Consider the following 25,660-nt stretch of genomic DNA (forward strand, 5'->3'; position numbering starts at 1 on the left):
TGTGGAGTACCTTAAGGACCCTTCCAACTAGTCTACACTTAAAGAACACTACAGAAACTTGCATTAATTGCCCTAAAAAGAAATCAAGGTTCTGGAAAATTAATTGCACGCGGTCAAAGAGCCACTGTCACAAGCCGGAACCTGACATGATGTCTTTACTTCAAAAGCAAATCCAAAGAAAAGGAATCCATGCTGTGTAGAACAGTCTCTGACTCTGGCAATTTCAGGAGGTTTGATCGCTTTGGGAGCGCAGCAGACACAAAGAATGGGACTGAAGGCAGGTATCCTTGGAGGTACGGCTACTTAATTATACTCGGGAGTTTATCACATACATCCGCCCAGTGGCAGTTCTACTACAGGGGTAGATGGCCCTTTGAGGTCTCCTGGAGGGTCTAGCAGCTGACAGAGACAAAAGATTTAAAATAATGTAATTGAGAAAGATTATAATCTAGAGAAGATGTGAAGTCAAGTTGCGACACTAGTCTTTGTAGCTATATTATTATGATATGAATATGGCATAACTAATATATATTTTCTGCAAGATGTGTCATGTGAGCTATCATTGGGAAGGTTATGATTTACTGAATAGGATTATCTTATTGTATGCATGTGTCATTTCTGTATCTGAAGTTAGGAGTATTGCCAAATAGAGGGGAATTATCTAGCAATAATCTATTGAGCTGCTGGCAATGCTCCTGCTAATGCTGCCCAATATGTCGTTAGCCTTCTTAGCAACAAGGGCACACTGCTGACTCATATCCAGCCTCTTGTCCACTGTAATCCCAGGTCCTTTTTCTGCAGAACGGCCACTTAACCAGTCAGTCCCTAGCCTGTGGCAGTGTATGGGATTCTTCCTTCCTAAGTGCAGGACTCTGCACTTGTCCTTAATATGCACTTGTCCAATTTGTCTCGGTCACTTTGGACCCTATCCCTACCCTCCAGCATAGCAACCTCTCCCTCCCCAGTTTAGTGTAATCTGTGAACTTGCTGAGAGTCCAATCCATCCTATCATCCAGATCAATAAAAATGTTGAACAAAAGCGGTCCCAGTACCAACCTCTGGTTGATACTGGCTGCCAACTGATCACTACCCGTTGAGACCAAGGATGTAGCCAGCTTTCTAGCCCCCTTATAGTCCAGCCTATATTTTTTTAACTTGCTGGCAAGAATACTGTGGGAAACCATAATGAAAGCTTTGCTAAAGTTAAGATGTCTCACATCCACTGCTTTCCCCATATTCACAGAGCCAGTTATCTCATCATAGAAGGCAATCAGGTTGGTCAGGCTTGACTTGCCCTTGGGGAAATTCATGTTGACTGTTCCTGATGACGTTACTCTCCTCCAAGTGAGCCAGTATTTTTCCAGTGACTGAGGTGAGTTCTGTCGTTTCTCGGGTTCTCCTTCTTCACCTTTTTAAAGATGGGAACCTTTTCCCAATCGTCCGGGACCTCGCCTTATCGCCACAAGATTTCAAAGATAATGAACAATGGCTCTTCAATCATATCAGCCAGCACTCTCGGATACATTAGATCTGGACCCATGGGCTTGTGGACGTCCAGCTTTTCTAAATTGTCCTTAACATGTTCTGTCACCACCGAGGGATGCTCACCTCCTCCCCATACTCCCACAGTGCAGCAGTCTGGGAGTTGACCTTGTCTGTGAAGACCGAGGCAAAAAAAGCATTGACTACTTCAGCTTTTTCCACGTCATCTGTCACTAGGTTGCTTCTCCCATTCATTGAAGGTCCCACACTTTCCCTGACTTGTCTTGTTGCTAACATAGCTGTAGAAACCCTTCTTGTTACCCTTCACATGCAACTGCAGTTTTGGCCTTTCTGATTACAGCCCTGCATGCTCGAGCAATATTTTTATACTGCTCCCTAGACATCTCTCCAGGTTTCCACTTTTTGCAAGGTTCCTTTTTGTGTTTAAGCTCAATGAACATTTCATTTTTAAGTCAAGCTGGTCGCCTGCCATATTTGCTATTCTTTCTGCACATCGGCATGGTTTGTTTCTGCACCCTCAAAAAGGCTCATTTAAAATACAGCCAGCTTTATATTTAGAGTCCAGGAGCTCCTAGAGGCACCAGGTCCTTCTTGAGACACTCCATGAAGAACTCATAGTTGAGGTTCAGTGAAATTTAGGGTCCATTGACAATTCCAATCTGGAGTGTAATTTCTACCTTGAGGGGACATGCTTGCTCAAGTTCTAGTCAGGCTAGTGTACTAAGAATAGAATGTCGTCATGGTCTTGTGAAGCCCATAGCATTTTGGACGGTTATGTGCTCGGCAGGCGCTAACTCCTCCCACCACTTCTGCAGTTGCAGCGCTACTTTATTTTTTGCATGCTAGCTTGATCAAAGGCAGAATTTAACTCCATCTCCAAGTGCAGATATACCCTAAGTCTAACTGGAACTGAACCATGAGTTCTTCAGCGAGCGTTTCTTGCTCTGTGTCTGTGCAGCATCTGTTACAACAGGACCCTGATCTCCACTGAGGTCATAATGCTCTACTGAAATACCCCTACGCACCTCACACTCAGGTCTACAGATGTATTTAAGCAACTAATTCCCATAGAAATCAAGAGGAGTTTGGCAAATACCTTTGAGGATCTGGTACTTAATTATTTTGAAAATGAAACAAAGGTGTTTTTGAAATTTTTAATGTATATCTTTAGCTATTTGTGCTTCAGATTCCATTTCAGCCTTCTAATTAATTTCATCCTTTCTTTCTGCCTGTCATAGTTTATGCTCCTTTTTCTTGGCTTCACCATGACGGGACTTCAATTTCCTGAGACCCCCCTGGCTTGAATAACCTCTTGACTATGCCATTTCATCAGGCCAGTTTACTTCTTGTCTTCCGGTTGCCCTGTTTGAATGCTGATATTCACGCCTTCTAAGAATCTCATGTTCAACTCAAGTAGTCACAATTATCCAGCCCAAAGGGGACATTGGCATAGAGAACTAGAACAAGGTCTGCTTCCAGTTTTCTTGCCTGCGGTAGATGGAGGGAAGAGGCTTCAGCCACATAGGTAGTGGAGAGTCACGGGACAGCTTGTAGTGACACTGGGATGCTTTAATATATGGCCAGTAATCGTCTGCTGAAAGCCCACATTCATGGTACCGTGTTTTCCAAACCCGAAATGGGTGTTGAAAAGCCAGAGCGATGCTGAGCCCAGGGGAGTGTGTGTAACGTGCGCCTTTTACTGACTGTACCTGATTATGTTGGGCCGCTGGGTTTCCATTCTGAGCCAAGAAGGTAAATCCACGGAGCAGGTTGTCACAATCACTCAGTGTCCATGTGATACTGGGAAAGTGGAGGGGAGGGAGACGCCTTGACAGGAGCTAATATCTCATCCTCTGAGGCAGGACACCGGGGCCATTTTGTCAAAGGCAATTTGCAGTTCCCATTTACTTCAGTATACTATGTGTGGCCCAGCACGTCTGAAGACCAGCCACATGAGGGCTTCTGCTCTGGAGTCAGCAGCTCGGCCCATCCAGACACCCTGGAGGCTTTGACTGTTGCCTTGTTTACAGGTTCTTCTTTCACTGGCTTGAAACAAACTGGAGATGAAAGCCAATACTGAGCCTTCTTTAACATGCAAGCCTACAAACTCCCCGTCACAAAGCTTCCACTAACAGGAAGTGAGCGTTTTACATACCTATGTCGTAGAGAATAACACAGAAATCCCTGTGCACTGGGGGAGTAAGGCAAGCATCACAATAAAAGGCCAAATACACCGGCCAGGGCAAATCCAGAATACATTGACTTAAGTGGAGTTACTCTAGATTTCAGTTGGGACAAGTCAGAACTGAATATAGACCATGGAACATAGCCTGATATTTCTGAGCTGGCTCTCTAGCTAAATTATTTTCCTGGCTAAATAATAATAATATTTGTATTAAAGCAGAAGTCTTGTTTTCTGCTCTATCAGGCATGGTGTTGACTAGGAAAGGGGATGGTTGTGTTCTAGGCTAAGCCAAAACTTGAGGTTTTAACCTGTATCTGCATGAGGAAAAAGGACGCGTTTACATCTGGTTTAGCAAGCACATATCAGCTAAACCTAACCTAACCTCAACCATTTTTTCTAGTCAAGAAAAGTCCAATGGCTATACGTAAAGCAACACGTTTAATGTTGCTCGATTAATGAGATTCCTCAACGTCTACAATTTTCTCCTAAATCTGGGCCAAAAGTTTCAAGCTTTGTGTCATTAGATTTCTGAAGACACTGGACAGTTTGCAAATCTGTTTGTAATTGACTTGTCCCTAGTATACTGGTATTGCCATTACTGACCTGTGAAAATATAAAGGCAGCAAGTTAGCATGATGGATGCTATAAAGCAACCTGTCGAACCAACCATTCCCAGCCAGCAAGACCACCCGAAGTCGTAGTGGATCCCCAGGAATACGTCGTGTAATATCAGAGTAGCTCTCTCCACATAGACATCCACTGCATACCACACGGAGCCGACCATGCCAAGGACACCTAGCCAAAGAACAAATTCTGCTGAGAAACACCAGCACGAAACGCTCCCTACACACTCCACGCCAGCCAGTCTCCTTAGGGGGACAGGCCAGGCCAGTCTGACGAGGGCTGCTAATCCAAAGGCGTCAAATATCATGAGTCAGACTCCAAAAGTCAGGAGGTTTTTTTTTAATACTATAATATTTGGGGAGGGGAAGAGAAGGGGAGAAGGCTACTACTCCCTCTCCATCTGCCTCCCCTACTACTGCCCTTTTTGTCCTCTCCCTGTCTCCTTTGCTCCACCAGGCATCCCTCTCCTACTCACATTGTCTCTCCACACCCCTCCAACAGTCTCCTTTCCCCTCCTGTTGCTGCAATTCAGCTTCCCACACATTTCCCTCCCTTTCCCTTCCCAGCTTTCGACTCCTCACAGTCTGCGTCTCTGCTCCACTATTTGTCTGCACCCCTCAACCTCTTCCTGCCCCCTCCAAATTACCCTTCACTCCCTCTGACCCTTCCGCTCCCCCCATTTCCTTTGCTCCATTGAACATTCCCTGCTCCGCATTTAACTGCACCCATCTTTTTCTGCTGTTGTCCCTTTCCTCTACCCCCACCAATTTCCTGTCCAGTTTTCTAATCATAGAGCTCGAGGGTGAGTATCCTCCTTTAAAGTCAGGCTTCAGTTCCATTGGGAACAACGGAATACAGTGGCCATGTTTACTAGGTGCAGCCTCACTTTCATCTGTAGGGAAATGGGCACCATCTTGAACGAGGGCAGCCTGTGGCTTCTGCCTCAGTAGGTCAGGATTTAGGACCTGCAGAAGAGCTGGCCTCTGGGCAACCAAACGAGCATAGCTGGCCTATAGTAGGTAGTCTAATTGGCTATGCTATATGATTAGAAGAGTCAGCAGACTGGAGCTGAAGCCCAGAAGCAGTGGTTCAGCGGCAGCTTAAAGCAGATGCTCATGGCTGTGATAGCTATTATGGCAGCTTGTTCCTAGCCTTGCCCCTGCCTTGACCCCAGCCCAGCCTCACTCCATGTAATCCGCTTTTGACCCTTGTCTCTGTCATCTGGCCTCTGACTCTGAAGGTGGGCTCCAATTCCTGGCTATTGACACCTGGTCCAACCACTAGGCGTGACCGTCCACATCCCAGTCATTGACAGTGTGAGCAGTCGCTCTACAAACAGGGTACGTCTTCACTACCCGCCATATCGGCGGGTAGCAATCGATTTCTCTGAATTCTATATATCGCATCTCATCTAGACGCGATATATCGAACTCCGAATGCACTCCCATCTACTCCGGAACTCCACCACCGCAAAAGGCGGCAGCGGTGGCGGAGTCGATGGGGGAGCCGCCAACTTCGATCCCGCGGCGTGAGGACGGGTAAGTAATTTGAACTAAGGTCCTTTGATTTCAGCTACGTTATTCGCATAGCTGAAGTTGTGTACCTTAGATCGAACCCCCACCCTAGGGTAGACCAGTGTATGGCCGAAGTGTTGCAACAGGGATGCTGGCCCTTAGCAGAATCCCAATGTTTGACAGTAGAAACTAAATGGAGAAAGGCTGTCCAGCAATATCATTTCCAGCCTGGACAATTTAAAAGATGAACTGTCATGTTGCAATCCTCATCTGGTTTGGTTGTCTTAGGCCTGGTCTACACTAGCCGCAATACTTCGAACTCCGAACGCGCTCCCGTCGACTCTGGAACTCCACCACCGCGGCGTCTGGACAGGTAAGAAGTTCGAACTAAGGTAGTTCGACTTCAGCTATGCTATTTGTGTAGCTGAAGTCGCGTATCTTAGTTCGCCCCCCCACCCTAGTGTAGACCAGGCCTAAGGTACGCAACTTCAGCTAGGCGCATAGCGTAGCTGAACTCAAACTACCTTTGTTCGAACTAGTCACCCATCCAGACGCCACGGGATCGAAGTCCGCGGCTCCCCGTCGACTCCGCCACCGCCATTCACAATGGTGCAGTTCTGGAGTCGATGGGAGCGCGTTCGGAGTTTGATATATCGCGTCTAGATGAGACGCGATATATTGAACTCCGAGAAGTCGAACGCTACCCGCCGACCCGGGCGGGTAGTATAGACATAGCCTTATTTGACCTATAGATCAAAATCAACGACCACTTGGTCCTTCCAGGCTGCCAGATCTGGTTCCCCACATCACCTCAGGATCATGCTAGTTGAGCATGTCTGGACCCATCTCTCTGACTTGGAGAAGACTCAACACTGGACATAGTGCCTCTGTCTGTAATGTGGTGAAACAGGACTCTTTGCATCAACCTGTCCTGCCAAGGTCTGAGCTGCACCTGGGTTGGGAATTGCGAAGCTGCAGCCTCAGTAGCTGAGTTGAGCTGGGTTGGCACCGTCCTCTCTTCCCAGTAGCCCACACTAACACTCAGGTACCAATACCCCGGCGATAGGCAGTGTCGAACACATCTCCAGTACTCTCTTTGGCTCTGGCGGCCTGCAATGCCCAACACCACCCTCGAGGCACTGGTGGAGTCACTTGCCTCAGGCAGTTTCATGGAGTTTTCCCAAGCACATAATTACCCCATCCAGTGAAAGAAGCTCCCAAATTAGAAGAAGCAATAGATAGGTCACTCCTTTCATCAAGACCAATCATCCATTAGGGGTGATTACCCATTAGGGGTAATTTTCCATTCAGACTACCTAAGAATCCTTCAGTTTGGGCTAGTTCATGCAGCTCATTCATCACTTGGGCTCATTGCCATGACAGCTCCATCGACCTCCAGCCAGAAGCAGAGGGTATCTTTGGGCACAACTACTCACTCTCCAAATATGAAGTACAGCTATTCCCAAAATATCTGAAGGAAAACCTGCAGAAGAGGTTCACTCCTCCTCATCCCCAGTGGGGATCCAATCATATTTCTGGCCAGGAAAGACTGTTCCATTCAGCATTGTGTGGACTACTGAGTGCTGAACAATATTACAATCAAAAACTGGTACTTCTTACCACTTATTAATGACCTGTTCGAAAGACTACACTCTGCCAAGGTTTCACAAACTTGGACCTACACAAAGCTTATAACCTGGTAAGGATCTGGGAAGGATATAATTGGAATACTGCTCTCTGTACCGGCTATGGTCACATTGAGTGTTTTGTTTAGATTTAGATTGTTCAGCACCTCTGCAACTTTCCAGCATTTAATTTAAGCTTTCAAGAGCTTCTGGACCTTAGCTAATTATGCAGCAGAATCCCAATGTAAACCTTATCCCAGAAAACCTTATAGACTCATAGAGTTTAAGGCCAGAAACGACCATAATGCTAATCTAGGCCATAGAATCTCATCCACCCACTTTTGTAATAGACGCATAATCTGTAGCTGAATACTGAAGTCCTTAAATCATAATTGAAAGACTTCAGATTACAGAGAATCCACCATTTAATGGTAGCTTAAACCTGCAAGTAACCCATGCCCCATGCTGCAGAGGATGGTAACAAACCCCAGAATTTCTGCTAATCTGACACAGGGGAAAATTCCTTCATGGCTCCAAATATAGCAATCAGTTAGACCCTGGGCATGTGGGCTAGACTCAGCACTCAGACACCTGGAAAAGAATTCTTTGTAGTTACGCAGAGCCACCCCATCTAGTGTCACATCACCAACAGTTGTAGATATTTGCTACCAGTAGTTGCAGTTTCGCTACATGGAATTAATAGAATTATAGACTATCAGACTTGGAAGGGACCTCAGGAGGTCATCTAGTCCAACCCCCTGCTCAAAGCAGGAACAACGCGAAATAAATCATCCAAACCAGGGCTTTGTCAAGCCAGGCCTTAAAAACCTCTAAGGAAGGAGACCACCACTCATTCCAGTACTTCACCCTCCTAGTGAAAAAGTTTTTTTCTAATATCCAACCTAAATCTCCGCCACTGCAGCTTGAGACCATTACTCCGTGTTCTGTCATCTGGTACCATAAAGAACAGTCTAGAGCCATCCTCTTTGGAATGGAGTTGAAAGCAGCTCTCAAATTCCCAACACTCTTCTCTTCTGTAGACTAAACAAGCCCAGTTCCCTCAGCCTTTCCTCATAAGTCATGTGCTCCAGCCCCCTAATCACTTTTGTTGTCCTCCGCTGGACTCTTTCCACTTTTTCCACATCCTTCTTGTACTGTGGAGCCCAAAACAGGACAGAGTACTCCAGATGAGGCTTGACCAATGTCGAGTAGAGGGGAATGATCACGTCCCTTGATCTGTTGGCAATGCTCCTAATTATACAGCCCAAAATACTGTTAGGCTTTTTGGTAACAAGAGCACATTCCACTCCTCTGATGGTTAGAAAGCGTTGTCTAATTTCAAGGCTAAACTTATTGATGGCTAGTTTATATCCATTTGTTCTTGTGGCAACATTGTTTCTCCTTAAATAACTTCTCCCCCTCCCTGGTATTAATCGCTCTCATGTATTTACAGAGAGCAATCATATCCCCCCTCAGCCTTCTTTTGGTTAGGCTAAACAAACCAAGCTCTTTGAGTGTTCTCTTATATGTCAGGTGTTTCCTTTCCTCAGATCATCCTAGTAGCCCATCTCTGCACCTGTTCCAGTTTGAGTTTTTCTTTCTTAAACATGTGAGACCAGAATTGTACACAATACTCAAGATGAGGTATCACCAGTGCAATACGGTGTTTTTACAATTATTACAGTGTTAGTAATAATTGTAAATCTAACACTTCCCTTTCCTCTACTGCAAACATCTTGCCTGACACATCCTAGGACTACATTAGCCATTTTCACGGCCCCATCACATTGGTCGCTCATAGTCACCCTGTGATCAATCAATGCTCTCCTCCTCTTTCAATTCCAACTAAAAAATCCCAAGCTTATAACAAAAAATTCTTGTTAGTGCTTGACCTTGCACGTTGTACTATTAAATTTCATCACATTTGTATTACTTCATTTTTCAAGGTCATCATAGTCTGGCAATACCTCCCATCTTGTGCCATCTGCAAATTTTTTTAGAACACTCCCACTTTTTGTGCCAAGGTCATTAATAAAAATGTTTTAAAAAATTGGTCTCATGACCAATCCCTGAATAACTCTATTAGTAACATCTCTCTAGCCTGACAGTTCACCTTTCAGTATGACCCATTGCAGTCTCCCCTTTAACCATCTTTCAATTCTCATATTAATTTCCCAGCTCCTCCAATTTAACTATTAATTTCCCATCTGGAACTGTATCAAATGCCTTACTGAAATCCAGGTAGATGAGATCTGCATTTCCTTTGTCAAAAAAAAATCAGTTATCTTCTCAAAGTAAAAGTTCAGGTTGGTCTACCTTTTGTTGTATTTTATGATAATTACCATTTACATCTACGTCTACAGGGATTTTTTTTCCTTTCAAAATTTATTCCAAGATCTTGCATACTATTGCGGTCAAACGACCAGGCCTGTAGTTTCCTCAATCACTTTTTTCTCTTTCTTAAAAATAGCAACTATATTAGCAACTCTCAAGTCATAGGGCATAACCATATGCATGAAAAGTTATTGCTGTTGAGTTTTCAATTTCATGTGCCAGTTTCTTTAATATACTTGGATGCAAATTACCCAGGCCTCCCAATTTATTCCCATTAACTTTGAATTTTGATGTCACCTCGGATGTGGTAATATCTAGTTCCATATTCTCATTCCCATTAGCTACCTTGCCACTATCCCTAAACTCTTCATTATACTTAGCCAAGAGGTATCTTTCCTTGCTAATCCATCTAATCTTCCATTCCTGGTAGGCTTTCTTCTTTCTCTTAATCACCGATTTGAGGGTACGTCTACACTACGGGATTATTCCGAATTTGCATAAACCGGTTTTGTAAAACAGATTTTATAAAATCGGGTGGAGCGCGGCCATACTAAGCACATTAAATCGGTGGTGTACGTCCATGGTCCGTGGCTAGCGTCGATTTCTGGAGCGTTGCACTGTGGGTAGCTATTCCCTAGCTATCCCATAGTTCCCGCAGCCTCCCCCGCCCCTTGGAACTTCCGGGTTGAGATCCCAGTGCCTGATGGGGCAAAAATCATTGTCGCGGGTGGTTCTGGGTAAATGTCGTCAGTCACTCCTTCGTCTGGGAAAGCAACGGCAGACAAGCATTTCGCGCCTTTTTCCCCTGGATTGCCCTGGCAGATGCCATAGCATGGCAATCATGGAGCTTGTTTTGCCGTTTGTGACTCTCACCGTATGTGTACTAGATGCCGCTCACAGAGGTGATTCAGCAGCGCTACACAGAAGCATGCTTTTGCTTTTGCATGACAGCAGAGATGGTTACTAGCCATATTGCACCATCCAAACCCTTCCATAAATTGGAACTGAGGATGATCATGGCTACCAGTCCTTTTGTACCATTTGCTGCTAGCGCCCCTGGCCGATCAGCCAGGGGCGCAAAAGCCAAGATTGGTTACTAGCCATATTGCACCTTCCATCGTTTTGTACCATTTGCTGCTGTCATAAGTGCCCTGGCCGATCAGCCAGGGGCAAAAGCAAAATTGGGAATGACTCCTGAGTCAATCCTCCTTTTTGGTATCTAAAAATAGAATCAGTGCTGCCTAATATAGGCAAGTGTACTGGAGAACCACCGTATCATAGAACCAGAGAGCACAGCTGCTCTGTGTCAGAGCCTGCAGAAATTATGATCTGTATGCTATTCACAGGGGGTGCTCCTGTAACAACCCCACCTGTTGATTCCGTTCTTCCCCAGCCTTTCTTGGCTACCGTAGCATTGTCCCCCCACTTGTGTGATGAATTAATAAAGAATGCAGGAATAAGAGACACTGACTTGTTAGTGAGAAATGAGTGGAAGGCAGCCTCCAGCTGCTATGATAGTCCAGACAGGACATTAAGCAGTGTGTAGGAGAGAAGCCCAGCATCCCACTGCTAGTCCAGGGGCAACTGAATCTTTTCTTTACACATGAAGGGTGGGGCTGATGGAGCTCAGCCCCTGTTGCTATGATGAGGATGGTTACCAGCCATATTGCACCATCCATCCACCAGAAAAAATTAGGGCCAATAGGCTGATGACGAGGACGGTTACCAGTCCTTTTGTACCATCAGCTGAGGCTGATGATGAGGATGGATTTCCATCTTATTGTACCATCAGCCACCCATGGCGGGGGGGGGGGGAGCAAGGATGTTGGTGTTGAGTGCTGCACTATCGCGTCTATCTGCAGCATTCAGTAAAGATAGGGTGACATGTAAAAGAGTCAGAGGATTGTTTTACCTTTCGCTTCTGGGGATGGGTGGGGGTGGGTGAGTAGATTGCCAAGCTATGCCCTGACCATGGACACTGTGTTTGACCCTAGAAGCATTTGGAGCTCAGCCAAGAATGCAAATACTTTTCGGAGGCTGCAGGAACTGTGGGATAGCTTCAGTCCTCCAGTCCATGAGCATCCATTTGATTCTTTGGCTTTCCGTTACGCTTGTCACGCTGCAGTGCGCTGAGTCCCTGCTATGGCGTCTGTCTGGAGATTTTTAAAAAAGGATTCTGAATTTCATCTTCTGTAACGGAGCGCTGATAGAACGGATTTGCCTGCCCTTACAGCGATCACATCCGCATGGTCCATGCGGGAGCTCTTTTTTTATTTTGATTTTGGACTGCATCGCCACCCATGCTGATCGGAGCTCCACGCTGGGCAAACAGGAAATATTCAAAAGTTCGCGGGACTTTTCCTGTTTACCTGACCACTGCATCCGAGTTCAGATTGCGGTCCAGAGCAGTCACTGCTGCACTGTGGGATAGCTCCCGGAGGCCAATACCGTCGATCAGCGTCCACACTAACCCTAATCCGATATGTTAATACCGATACTAGCGTTACTCCTCTCGTTAGGGAGGAGTACAGAAACCGGTTTAAAGAGCCATTAAAATCGATATAAGGTGCCTCCTAGTGTGGACGGTTTTGGCGTTAAATCGGTTTTACGCTCCTAAAACCGATTTAAACGCCTAGTGTAGACCAGGCTTGAGATGCTTACTCGTGCAGCTTGGTCTGCAACCCTGCCCTATGCATTTATTCCCCTTCCTTGGGATGCAGGCTTCAGATAGTTTCTGCAATTTTGATTACAAGTAATTCCAAGCCTCCTCCATATTCAGATCCTTGTGTTCTTCAGTCCAATCCACGTCCCTCACCAATGCCCTTCCTTTTTTCAAGTTTTCCCTTTTGAAATTAAGGCCCCTAAATGCAGATCTATTTTTGTTTGTCCTTCCATTTAGTTTAAACTAAATTAACGCATTATCGTTCGAACCAAGGTTGTCCCCTACAACCAGTTCTTCCAAATGGTCCTCTCTACTCACCAATACATATTATTTGGTGAAGAAATCTGGGAGCTATCCGTTCCATGGAAATCTACACCCCCGCTAGAGTGTGTATTACTTGTCCTCCAGTCTATATCTAGGACATGAAAGTCTCCCATAATCACACATAATTATATAGCTGACTGTTAGCTTCACTGGTATCAGCACTATCTTTCCTCCTACGGTCCATTCGCCTACCCACTGCTGGTCCTTGCTCTAGTTCTTGATCCTTTCTTACTTGTTTTTCCTCCCAATAAATATTAGAATAAGGCATGGCAAATTACATGAGTATCTCCTGTCTCCTCTGAGTTCCTAATTTAAAACTCTTTTAATCAGTTATGACAACCTCCTTCCCAGAAGTCTATTTCCCTATCTCCTCCGACGGAGTCCAGTTCTCTGTCCATGAATGCCTCCCAGTGAGCGAACATCCCAAAGGTGCCTTCACTTCTTGGGCCATATGTTGATCATCATAATCTTACTTCGTCTTCATTCTCCTCCTCTAAGGACAGGTAGAATCCCACTGAAGAGTCCCTGAGCTGCCATTTCTTTAAGTGTCTTCCCCAGCCTGGTATAGTCTTTCTTGATGTGTTTTACTGAGAATGTATCAGTAGCATTTGTTCCTATGTGCAAGCAATCAGTGGATTCTTTCCTGTCCCCATTAGGCTCCTCTTCAACCTCAGGTTCACATCCAATATTTTAGCTCCCAGCCGACAGCACACTTGTCTCTTCTCCGCATCAGCCCATGGTTACAAGCCTGACTGTTCTTAGTAGGGCGTCCCCAATCACATAGACCTGCCTCTTCCTGGTGTTGGTGTGGTTCTCCAGCCTACTTCCTGTTCTTTCTGGCTGCAAGTCCTCTCATCTTTTTTCCCCTTTGCATTCTTTTGTGAGTCATCCTGTGTCCGCCTGGGAGGCTGGACTCTGACTATCGCATCTGATTCTTCCCCTCTTCTTATAGGAAGACTCTTCCCCTATTCTGACTCTTCTCCTATTCTTCTTTCTGGCGCATCGTTTCTGTTACTGCCTGATGTGCCCCGTCTTCATTTTCCAACTCAGCAAACCTGTTCCTGAGCTCTATTTCTCCTTCACTAGCCCGTCTTTTCCTCTGCCTGGTTCTCATAGTCACTTGCGTCCCACTGGTCACTTTCCTCACCCAGCAGTCACCTCTCAGATTTCTCCAGCCTAGCTTGCATCTGCGAGTGTTAACTTTTGCCTTCCTGGCTTTATCTGGTCCAATCACCTTCAAACCTCAACCATAGTTTCCACCTGCATCTCCAAACCTCAGATTTTCTCTTCCATCAGGTCTGTCAGGTAGCACTTCATACAAACAAAGCTCTTTTTCGGTACCCGTTCCACAATGATGTACATCCCGCAGCTTCCACATCTGTTCATCTTTACTGTCGTCCATTCCTTAGGTCACTACCACTGCTGCCTTCCTTTCTAAGCAGCTGTCAAGGGAAAAAAAACAAACAAAAACAAACCTAAGGCAAAACCAGACCACCGCACAGTTCCCCTCGCCCGCCCAACAAACTCAAACTCCCCCTACATTCAGCTCTGTTTCCTGGCATCTGCGCCTGTGCCGTTAGCTGTCTGAATGACATCCTCATTTTCTCTGAAAGTCAGGAGTGCCATAATCAAGTGCACACTGTCTTGGAGAAATTTGCCAAAACCCACCTCTACACCTTGTTTGTGAAACGTGAGTTTACTAGGGACACCGTAGAAATCCCAAGGGACTCACCAGGGATTTGTCGAAGGTGGCAGCAATAGGCAATTGTGCTGCACCCAAGGATGTACGTGGGGGTGCAGCAATTCCCGGCGTCTGCCAATAGCGAGGTGATTTATTAAAGGCGTCTCTAGCCTGGTAGTACCCCTAATAACACTTCTGAATAGAGGGCCTGATTTGCCTAGTCCACAAAGGCTCTGTTTGCCTTTGATCAACTGAAGATGCATTCCCCTCAGCACCTCTGGAAGGTATGTGTTCCCCGCCTCTGTAAAAACAGCTTCACAAAGCTTCAAGCAGGGACTGGCAGACTGGCACTAACAAAACGCCAATAGTGATTCTGGGGGACTTTGCTCCCTTGACTCATGAAGCCGTACACTGGCCACCACGACAGCATCAGGGAAAGATTCAACTACCAGTACACAAGATGCAGAATGGCAGCTGAATGTACTTTGGTAGATTGAAGAGATGCTGGAAGTGTTTACTCACTAGCTTGGATCTCAGAGAGAAAAATATCCCAATGCTTGTAGCTGCCTGTTTTGTCCTGCATAACATCTGTGAGACAAAGTGGGAAAAAGTTGCCCCCAGATTTGGGGGCAGTGATGGAGTGACCAACCAGGCACAACAGCTATTACAGGACCCCCCCAACATGGAGCTATTGGTTGAGACGTCTTTGAAAGGGTACTTTAGTGGTCAGCAGTATTCTGTGCTGGAGTGTTCTCTGGTTCTTTGGTGCTACTAGGAATTGTGCAGTGCTTGCTGTATATTTATAAATATGACTGGGTGTCTTCCTGAAACTATGAATTGTGAGACATGCAGCCAACAAAGTGGATATTCACACACGAAAGCTCATGCTCCAATAAGTCGTTAGTCTATAAAGTGCCACAAGTCTCTTTGCTGCTTTACAGATACAGAGTTACACGGCTATCCTTCTGATACGTGATTCTAAGTGTACATTTACGAATATTGTTTGTTTTGACTTAGCACTATGCACTCTGGTGTATTTGCGGTGAGCTAATAAAGATAATTTGATTAACTAAACATAGTACTTTATTGGATGGAAATAAACCATGCTGAAAAATCAAAGTGCAACAAAACCCATATGCAATGTTATACACATTTTTAAAATAATGGGATGAAAATTTAAAATGAGCGAGGAATTAAACATATACATCCATTTGAATGAACAAATATAGTCTGTTGTGGCCACACATATCCCAGTGGTGGTTCCCACAGATCAGTTTATGTGAAGCTGTGGTTTTTCTTGCTCTCCTTGTAGCGTGAAGTGGTAAACGTAGGAATACATGATGCTGTGTGGTATGTTGGAGGGTGTATGGCGAAGTAATCATGGAGTTCTCCAAAGAATGCAAAGGGCAGAGAATCGAGGACTTTTGGATCTGTAGCTCAACTTGGGTCTGCAGCATTTGGGCTTGCTCCGTGAGAAATCCCAGGCTGTCCCTGCTTATTTCCCTTTCTTTGTCCTGCCAGGACTCATGGGCCTTTTTCCTGTCCTCTCTTTCCTTGTCCATGCTGTCAGTCACGTCAAGCCCTTTGTTCACGGGCCAATGAAACACTGGCTTGAAGGCTCTCACAGCACATATCCTTCCTAGTCCTCTTCTTTCTCCTCCTCCTCATTGTCACATGGTCTGTGGGTCAGAGGAGGGCACCCCTCAAGGTTACCATGCCAGAAGCGGCTGGAGAAAAAAAGCTGTACCACTGGATTTAAAGTTACAAGGAAAAGGGAAAGAGACGTTTCAAAGCTCCCCTTCTCTTTAAATACTTTTAATAAGACTTGCATATAGACACCAGTTTTGGAGCACCTCGGTACAGCACCCTCTCCAGCCTCAGCCATGGTCAGTATGGGCCTGTCAGGGGTGAGGTGGGGAAAGATTTTCTGTTGCATGGAGCTATAAAATTTCGGTCCCTAATTCACAGGCATAGGAATATAGGCACTATGTTTCAGAGGCAGTGATGAATTTAGGTGATATCTAAGGCCTGAGGGTCACAAAGCACAGAGGCCACGGATTGTTCTGGTGTCCCAAAGCCACCCATTCCTTGTATACCACAAGCCTGCTAACTGCACTGGTGCCCGCCAAACTCATCACAGAATGGCGTGGAAAAGTGTTCTGCCTCGGATGAAGAAATAAGGCAGCCATCCTTAGAAACTTTGGGAGGGAACTGCAGATTATCTCCACCTAAGTTTCACTGAGATCTCGCAGGAGAATAAATGTCACATAAACAAAGTGTTCAGTGTTCCCCACACCCGCCTAATGCAATAGGGGAATTAAAAGCAGATGCCAACTCTGTCAACTCTGTTGTACTATGTAGCGGGGTGGTTACCCACTACTGCCCTGAGGGATTTAAAGAGCTGCGCTGGAGAGGGCTGCAGCTCTAAAAGCTGGGCTGATTGGGAAAGTAATTGCAGCTGGGCCACGACCCAATTAGGCCACATTGTAAGGAAAAACGTCATTAAACACTTATCCCAGTTCCCTTTCCCTTCATCAGGCTCATCTGTGCTCACTTGGTTGGACTGGCCAGATTGTGGCAGAATCTTGAGCAGGTGAGCCAGGTGCCCTGGTTTGTCTACTTCTTGCTGTTCATGGCAGCATTCTATGTCTCTAATGGATCCACAGTAGGCTATTGGCTGCTGATAGGATCTCTGCCAAGTCTGGCAGGCAATTCATTGTAGAAATGGCTGGTCTGCACTGCAGCAGCCGATCTATTGTTGTGCTCCATGGCCTTGTGTTATGCTGGGAGCAGTTCCTTGGCTTTCACAAAGCACTGCTGTTGATACCTGTTGGAGCCCATCACCTGCATCCCCTGTCCAAACCTATTCATAGATGTTCATATTTCTAGAGCTGGTCTGTAGCTGTGCTTGCAGAGCCTCTTCTCCCCAGAGGCCCAAGAAATCAAATACTTTCATCTACTCTAGGCAGAAGCGCATCAAGTACTTCTCTGAGAGCATGGAGCTGATCTGGTCAGTGGGCAGTTGCACACAAGAGAGGTGGCGCTGAAGGAGTGGTGGCTTCTGGGCTCTGTGACCCACAGATGGTGGAGTTTAAAATTTTGAACATAGTGGTATTGTCGCAGGGAAAGGGGCATTGTGGGATAGCTGCTGGAGGACTGTTAGGGTCGACACAGCTCATGCAGTGTTTACACTTGCATTAAGTAGGCCTTCCAGGGAGGTGGTTTTACTGTGTTGTCATAAATATTGTGTTGCTATATAAGTAGGGGCATTGCCAGCAGATCGAAGGAACGTAATAATTCCCCTCTATTTGATATTGGTGAGGCCTCATCTGGAGTACTGTGTCCAGTTTTGGGGCCCACACTACAAGAAGGATGTGGAAAAATTGGAAAGAGTCCAGCGGAGGGCAACAAAAATCATTAGGGGACTGGAGCACATGACTTTTGAGGAGAGGCTGAGGGAACTGGGATTGTTAAGTTTGCAGAAGAGAAGAATGAAGGGGGATTTGATAGCTGCTTTCAACTACTGAAGGTGAGGGTCCAAAGAGGATGGATCTAGACTGTTCTCAGTGGTACCTCATGACAGAACAAGGAGTAATGGTCTCAAGTTGCAGTGGGGGAAGTTTAGGTTGGATAGTAGGAAAACCTTTTTCACTAGGAGGGTGGTGAAGTAATGGAATGGGTTATCTAGGGACGTGGTGGAATATCCTTCCTTAGTGGTTTTTAAGGTAAAGCTTGACAAAGCCCTGATGATTTAGTTGGGGATTTGTCCTACTTTGAGCAGGGGTTTGGACTAGATACCTCCTGAGGTTCCGTCCACCCCTGATATTCTATGAATGGGGCAGCTGGAGACAAATATGAGTGCTTAGCGATTTACAACAACCTATTTTTGTAATGTAGACCAGACCTTGGGTTTCTATGCAAGTCCCACTCAATGATGCTATCCAAAATCACTGTATAGAAGAATATACGTGTGTTTATGTATATGTATTATCATCGCACCCTTATCATCCTCACTATTCCCAACTCATCCTTTTTCAACCCAAAACTCACTCCACCCACCCAATGCTATTTCACTCACCCCATCCGCCCTGCCCCACCCAATGCCATTCCATTCGTCTCTCTACTGCTGCCCTACATCAGTGGTTCTCTAACAGAGGTACGTAACAGCAAAGGTCTTCTCGGAGGTGTATCAACTCATCTAGCGATTTGTCTAGTTTTACAACAGGCTTCAGAAAAGCACTAGTGAAGTCAGTACAAACTAAAATTTCATATTCCCAATGACTTTAGTTGAAAGTTTCTAACCACTAGAGAAATGCAGTTCTGGAGCAGCCTTCCAAGGGGAGTAGTGGGAGCAAAAGACATATCTGGCTTTAAGACTAAGCTTGATAAGTTTATGGAGGGGATGCAGGTAAGTATGCCCAGTGGTCTGAGATGGGATGTTAAATGGGCTGGGATCTGAGTTCCTTGGTGCTGGCTAGTGAGTCTTGCCCACATGCTCAGGGTTTAACGGATCACCATAGTTGGGGATCCTGAAGGAATTTTCCTCCAGGGAAGATTTGCATAGGCCCAGGAAGTTTTTTTGCCTTCCTTTGCAACATGGGCCACGGTTCACTTGCTGGAGGACTCCACAATTTGAGGATTTCAATAACAGACATAGTTAGAAGTTTGTTACAGGCGTCGGTGTGTGAGATTCTGTGGTCTGCATTGTGCAGGAGGTCAAACCAGATGATCATAATGGTCCCGTCTGACCTTAAAGTCTATGCATCCATAACGTCTTTGTACAGCTCTATTTACTATACAATGAAGTGTAAGTACCATAGTTATATTGCAATTGATTTATTTTATATATGTATGGTAAAAATGAGAAAGTAGCAATTCTTCAGTAATTTTGATGTCTTATTTTGCAAGCAAGTAGTTTTAGTGTGTTGTAACTTGAGGGTACGCAAAAGGATTCAGACTCTTGAAAGGGGCATAGTAGTCTAGAAATGTTGAAGGCCACTGACCCACAGCAATCAATTCAACATCCTCTCCCTCCAGTTGAGACTATCACATACAGTACAGTTCTATCCTACCCATAACACACCACAGCATCACCATGACCTGACCCTGTCCCACTCAATATTCTTCTAGCCTATCCAGCTCCACCAGCCCCAGCTTCACTCAGTCAGCACCACTCCCCAGGTCCAGGGTTTGTTATTGACAAGGCAGATTGCTGGTGCTTTGGAACACTTACTTCCAAGGCCAAGAGTTAAGCCAGCCATGTAGCACATCTTCAGTTTAATATGAGGCGCTTCCTTGAGAAACTTGATGCAGTCCAGACCCAACAGCAGCGTAATCAAAGCCAAGCCCGCCAGAATGTCTGCTGTGATCAGCAGGGCTCGCGTCACCACGATCTTCACTGAGAAAAGCGAACAAAGCAAAAACTGGACAGCTCACAAGCATGACAGTATGGCTTTGACTCCAAACACCTTGTATCACTCTGTGTTAGGCGTGCTGCTGTTCCATGGGTAACACGTGTGCTATTGTAAACCACAGATGAGTGTTTGTTACAGGTCCCCCTGTGAGTCCAATCCAAAGAGGATATGAGTCTGGTACAACCCCCAGCTGCAAAAAGCCTTGGCTTGGTCTAGCTTAGCCATGGAGACCCCTTGTTCAGTCCTAATGTGTTGTCTAAGGCCTGGTCTACACTACGGGGGGGGGTCGAACTTAGTTCGAATTTCCTACTTGTCCAGACGCCGCGGGATCGAACTCCACGGCTCCCCCGTCGACTCCGCCACCGCCGTTGGTGGTGGTGGAGTTCCAGAGTCGACGGGAGCGCGTTCGGAGTTCGAACTATCGTGTCTAGATCAGACGCGATAGTTCGAACTCCGAGAACTCGAACTCTCCACGTCGACCCGGCGGGTAAGTATGGACCTACCCTTAGGCCTGGTCTACACTGGTGGGGGGGGGTCGAACTTAGGTACGCGACTTCAGCTATGTGAATAGCGTAGCTGAAGTCGATTTCACCATGTTACACAAGACACAGGTGCCTGAATTTCAGAATAGTTATTTTCCCTTTCCACCACACTTAAAACTTTGGGACGTCTACCAGGCAAATACGTACAATGAAGTGTGACTATACAGGTAGCACAGCACTGTTTGGATGCATGGTTTAATTGTAATGCAGCTGATGCAGAGTCAACGCCCACCGTCGACATCGATGTATGATACATTGGTAGAACTCGTATGTTTAGATAAGGCCTTTGTTCAGGATAATGACAAGAACAATTAAAAAATCATCTTAAATTGACTGTGGCAGCTCCTCTGCTGGTGTTAATTGTCAAATCTCCGTTGGCATCATTAGAGCTATGGCAATGGACACCAGCTGAGATCTGCGCAACCCTTTATCTTAATCCGTAATAGTCTTCGCTTTCAGTTTGGTTGGGGGCGTGACCTAGTGGTCATGCCCGCAACCTCTGATTGCCAAGGGCGCTGTAGGGAGGGGAGCCTGGGTCCTTTGTGCTACCAGTATTCTGGCAAACAAGGTTGCTTAAGGCTGTCCTCCCTTGGCCACTTCCTCTCGTCCTTCCCTTGGGTCAGCTTAGTCCAAACCAGTTCCATGTTGGGAAGTCCAAACCAAAATACATATGAGGAGGCAACAAATATCCAGGGTCCACAGATGGAAGAGAGGGGTCTATTGCCTCTCTGGTTGTCTGGAGTGGGTCCTCCTTTCCCTCAGGTAGTGCCCCTTTGGGCAGGTTTGTCAGAGCCTTTAGTCGTCCCTCTGCTCTGCTGGAGCTGTGGGTGCAGATCTGCTCTGCTGCCCGAATGAGCTAATTTCTTGTCTTTTAATTCCTCCAACAGATGGAGCATTTGCTGCAGATTTTGGAGGATGGGGCTGGCTGAACCCAAAATAATCTCTTAACCCCTTCTTGCCCAGGGTTTTTATACCGCCATTACACAATCGAAGCTTTTAATACTATCTAAATGTGACTGCTAATCAGAATCTAAACAACTAAAGGAAAAGAGGTGACATGTTTTACTTCACTTTGGGTTTTTAACGTTTTAAATATTTTTATGTGTGTTTAGTTAAAGGTTAAAGTGGATTTTTTACTGCGTTGGTTGTTAGAATGGGAAGAGGCAAACTATATAGCTCAATGCAAAGTCCAAATCACAATGACTTGCTTAACGTTGTAACATAAGTTTTTGTAAAAACACCCTATTCCCGAACACCCACTCTCATCATAACAAGCAGGACTCACATGGATGGCCTGCTAAAATGGAATCATACTGGTCACAAGTCCTGATGCCATCCTGCACGTTGGTGACACATTCCCGCCACAGCCCCCGGCATTTGAGGCTGACCTAGAAGAGGAAGAAATGAATTAGAGATAGAGACACACAAGCAAAAAAAAATTCCATGATCCTCTGGGGCTAGCCTAAACGAACGGGGAGTGATCAACGGTTCAATGCACGGTCGGTCCTGGAGACAGTTTTGTTCAACATCTTCATTAATGATCTGGATGATGAGCTGAATTACACCCTCAGCAACTTTACAGATGACACTAATCTGGGGGAGTGGATGTGAAGCTGGGTATGAGTGAGCAGTGTGCCCTTGTTGCCAAGAAGACTAACGACATATCAGGGTGTATTAGTAGGACATTGCCAGCAGATCAAGGGAAGTGATTATTCCCCTCTATTTGGCACTGGTGAGGCCACACCTGTCCAGTTTTGGGCCCCCCCACTACAGAAAGGATGTGGGCAAATTGGAGAGAGGCCAGCGGAGGGCAACGAAAATGATTGGGGCTTTGGGCACATGACTTACGAGGAGTGACTGAGGGAACTGGGCTTGTTTAGTCTGCAGAAAAGAAGAGTGAGGGGGGATTTGATAGCAGCCTTCAACTACCTGAAAGGAGGTTCCAAAGAGGATGGATCCTAGGCAGTTCTCAGTGGTGGTAGATGCCAGACCAAAGAGCAGTGGTCTGAAGTTGCAGTGGGGGAGGTCTAGGTTGGATATTAGGAAACACTATTTCACTAGGAGGGTGGGGAAGCACTTTAATGAGTGCTTTAAGGAGGTGATGGAATCGCCTACCGTAGAGGTTTTTTAAGGCCTGGCTTGATAAAGCCCTGGCTTGGATAATTTAGTTCGGGATTGGTCCTGCTTTGAGCAGGGGGTTAGACTAGAAGGCCTCCTGAGGTCTCTTCCAACCCTAATATTCTATGAGCTGCCAGACAATTGTGACACTTTGAAAACTCTCTGTAGATCACTGGCACAAATCTGGAGATGGAGCAGAAAAGAGTCATGAAAATGATTTGAGTGCTGAAAAAATACCTTGCATTGAGTCTCAGAGCTCAATCTGCTTAAATGATCAAAAATAAGCTTAAAAGGTGACTTGACAATAAGGTATAAATATCTTCAGGAGGAGAAAATGCCAGATTCTAAAGGCTTTTTAATCTAGTGGAAAAAGATGTTACCAGAGTCAATGGCTGGAAGGTAAAGCCAGACAAATTTAAATTAGAAACAAGGCACACGTTTAACAGTGAGCGTAGTAGTACAAACTAACAAGCGGAGTGGTGGATTTTTTATCTCTTGATGTCTTCAGATCAAGATTGGCTGCTTTTCTTGAAGCCAACACAAGTTCCTGGGCTCAACACAGGGGTAACTGCGTGAAATTCTCTGGTTGGTTCTAGGCAGGTCAGACTTTGATCTAATTGTCCCTTCTGGCCTTAAACTCTGTGAAACTATAAAATACATGAAACATGTTAAATGCAAAACACTGTCTACTGACCATATGGTGGATAAGATCTACCCATCTATGCCCCGTCCTTGGGTCATCTTCAGCTTCATGGGGTGCAGCCATGGGGCAGAGCAAGGAGAGGGAAGAGATGGTATGACCTGTGCCTTTCTTTGCTACAGCTGTGAACCATCAGGCCAGTGATTTCATGAGCCTGCCACAATTTTTGCTACATTGTGAAATATTCTGCAAATTCTAAGCTTGCATTAAAAAAAACCATTAAGTTGATATCTATTTCCATGTACGACACAGCTATGAAAATATATGCAGATGTTCTGTGGCCCTATTCATGCAACGGGGCAAAAAAACGGACACCTTTAACTGATACTTCATAAAGTAAAGCATCTCCTTAGTCACATCACTGAACACTGAGCAAAAGACTGTGCTTTTTCTGCTCACCTCCAAGCTATCATCAGCATTAACCATCCAGCAATCGGTGCAGGTAGCTATGACGAGGAGGAGGGTGGAGAGGAGACCCAGGCAGAAAGCCATCAGCTGGAAGATCACAGTCATCTGGAACACTGCAGGACCCCAAAGCACAGTGGGTTGACATTGACACATCACCCCTGAAGAAAAGTGAACTACCCGAGTCTAGCCTGGCATTATTTATACATCCTGATCCCCAAAGTAGGAACTATTACATTCCCCACCATTTGTGGTGCCCACACAGTACTGTTTAGAACCAAGGCTGAACTCAAGAGATGGAGAATGAAGTCCTGGCTCAACTAAAGTCAACGGCAAAATACCCCTTGATGTCCATGCGGCCAGCAGTTCGCCCATTGTTTCCAGAACTGTAGTGCAGGATTGCAAGCAATCTCTAATAGGCAAATGTCAAACAAAAGTTAGGTAAACAATTCTCTTACCAAACCGAACACTCTGCACTCTCAGCCTCTGCACGCACACAGAGTGTGTTCAACAGGAACATTTCACTGCCTCGCCAGTGCCTAACAACTATAGGGGCATGAATGACTGTGGGTCTGGTCCTGGAGGGTTAAACCATGTAGTTCCAGGTTTCTGCACAGCGGGAATAATGGGGTTAAACTACCTGTGGTCAGAATGAGTGTAAGCAAGCGACAGGGGGTACATGTTGTTCCACTGGAGAGGCAGAGGTGGATGAAAAAATGACTGATGTCCATTTGAAATGGAAAAAGGTTCCTTTGGGAGGCGGTGTAGCCCATACTTTTGGTACGCTACAAACATTTTCTTCTCTTAGCTGAAATTGATCATAAACAGCATAATAGGAATATACTGGCTTTATTAAAACATTGACGAGTTCCCATGTGTGTATGTGTGTATATATATGTGTGCATGAATGCACATGTGTTTATATGTGCGTGGGGATGTTTGTGCATGTATGCGCTCATGTGCATATTAAGAGGCAACAAGTCTTCATGGCAGAGTTAACTCAGGTGATCGGCACCTATGTTTCAGTACTCGCCTTAGCCTAGCGCCGGTGTCTGAGTCCATTGGAATGCTCTAGGACCCCATTCTGGCTCCCGCAAAAAGGTCTGGAATGATGTCATGGAACTTCTGATCCTCGTGGTCCTGCAATACTTGTGTGTAACATTCACCACTGCCTAGCAGCCACAGTGCAAAGCCATACCTGAGTAATTGGGTCCTCACTAGGGCTGCACTCATCTGTGTGTGTCGCTAAGACTTCTGGGGGCACATCCCATGGCTCTTTGTGCTGCAGTGAGCTGAGTGGCTGTGACATTGTGTGACCTTGGGGGAGCGCTCTGTAACCCCCATATTCCTCATTTATACATGATTGTGAACTTGAATATAAAGCATGCGTTGTAAGGTATGAGGGGAAAGGTTATGAGCTGCTGAAAGTCGTTTCTCTATCCATAAATGTATATAATTAATGCATACGAATTTATGAGAACTCTGTTGTATGGTTGTCAATAAAACATGCTGTAAATTGGGGGAATCAGCCAGATATTAGCTCCCCAGAGGCAACAGCAAGGAAAATAGCCAACAACCGAGCGGGGTGTCAAACAACCCGTCACCAGCTACAACGTAGTGACTCACTTGCATGAAACCACACCAAGGGAATTGCTCGACCTTGCCTGGAGACTCAGGAAACGCCCCCAGACATGCCTGGACTTGTGTTTTCCCAGCACATGGTCTGAGGGTATAAAGAGACACAGTGGCCACATGCTGGGCCTTTCTCCCTCACCTACCTACGCTGTAAGCAATAAGGACACTCTGAAGACTGTAACTGAGGGGACTGGCCCAGATTTCAAGGGTGAACTCTGTGTACTATGAACTGCACTATCCAGTGCGGTGAGAAAAACTGCTAATCTCAATGTTGCCTATTCTAACAGGGTTGAGAGTTCAGACTGTTATATTTTATTTTGGTAACTAACTCACTTGATATTACTTAAAAATCTATCTTTTGTAGTCAATAAATTCGTTTTACTGTTTATCTTTA

General features: G+C 45.7%; 1 protein-coding gene across 1 annotated transcript; it reads right to left on the minus strand.

The window, feature by feature from the left end:
• Nucleotides 1-307: 307 nt before the first annotated feature.
• LOC120388016 (claudin-16-like) lies at nucleotides 308-23,739 on the minus strand. Its single transcript, XM_039509553.1, has 5 exons — nucleotides 23,626-23,739; nucleotides 21,694-21,796; nucleotides 19,686-19,850; nucleotides 4,292-4,483; nucleotides 308-399 (listed from the first exon to the last, which is right to left on the minus strand). The coding sequence occupies exons 1-5, from the start codon at nucleotides 23,737-23,739 to the stop codon at nucleotides 308-310; spliced, it is 666 nt and encodes a 221-aa protein (XP_039365487.1).
• Between the last annotated feature and the right edge of the window lie 1,921 nt (nucleotides 23,740-25,660).

Source organism: Mauremys reevesii, linkage group 21 (genome assembly GCF_016161935.1).
Source record: "Mauremys reevesii isolate NIE-2019 linkage group 21, ASM1616193v1, whole genome shotgun sequence".
Lineage (NCBI taxonomy): Eukaryota > Metazoa > Chordata > Testudines > Geoemydidae > Mauremys > Mauremys reevesii.

What these genes read in the sequence shown, in the direction of transcription:
- LOC120388016 (XM_039509553.1), bottom strand. Translation starts at nt 23,739, where the DNA reads ATGACTGTGATCTTCCAGCTGATGGCTTTCTGCCTGGGTCTCCTCTCC. An exon ending in ATGCTGATGATAGCTTGGAG is followed by an intron (nt 21,797 to 23,625) that starts GTGAGCAGAAAA and finishes TTCCTCTTCTAG; the next exon opens with GTCAGCCTCAAATGCCGGGG. An exon ending in CTGCCTTTATATTTTCACAG is followed by an intron (nt 400 to 4,291) that starts GTCAGTAATGGC and finishes TGTCTCTGTCAG; the next exon opens with CTGCTAGACCCTCCAGGAGA.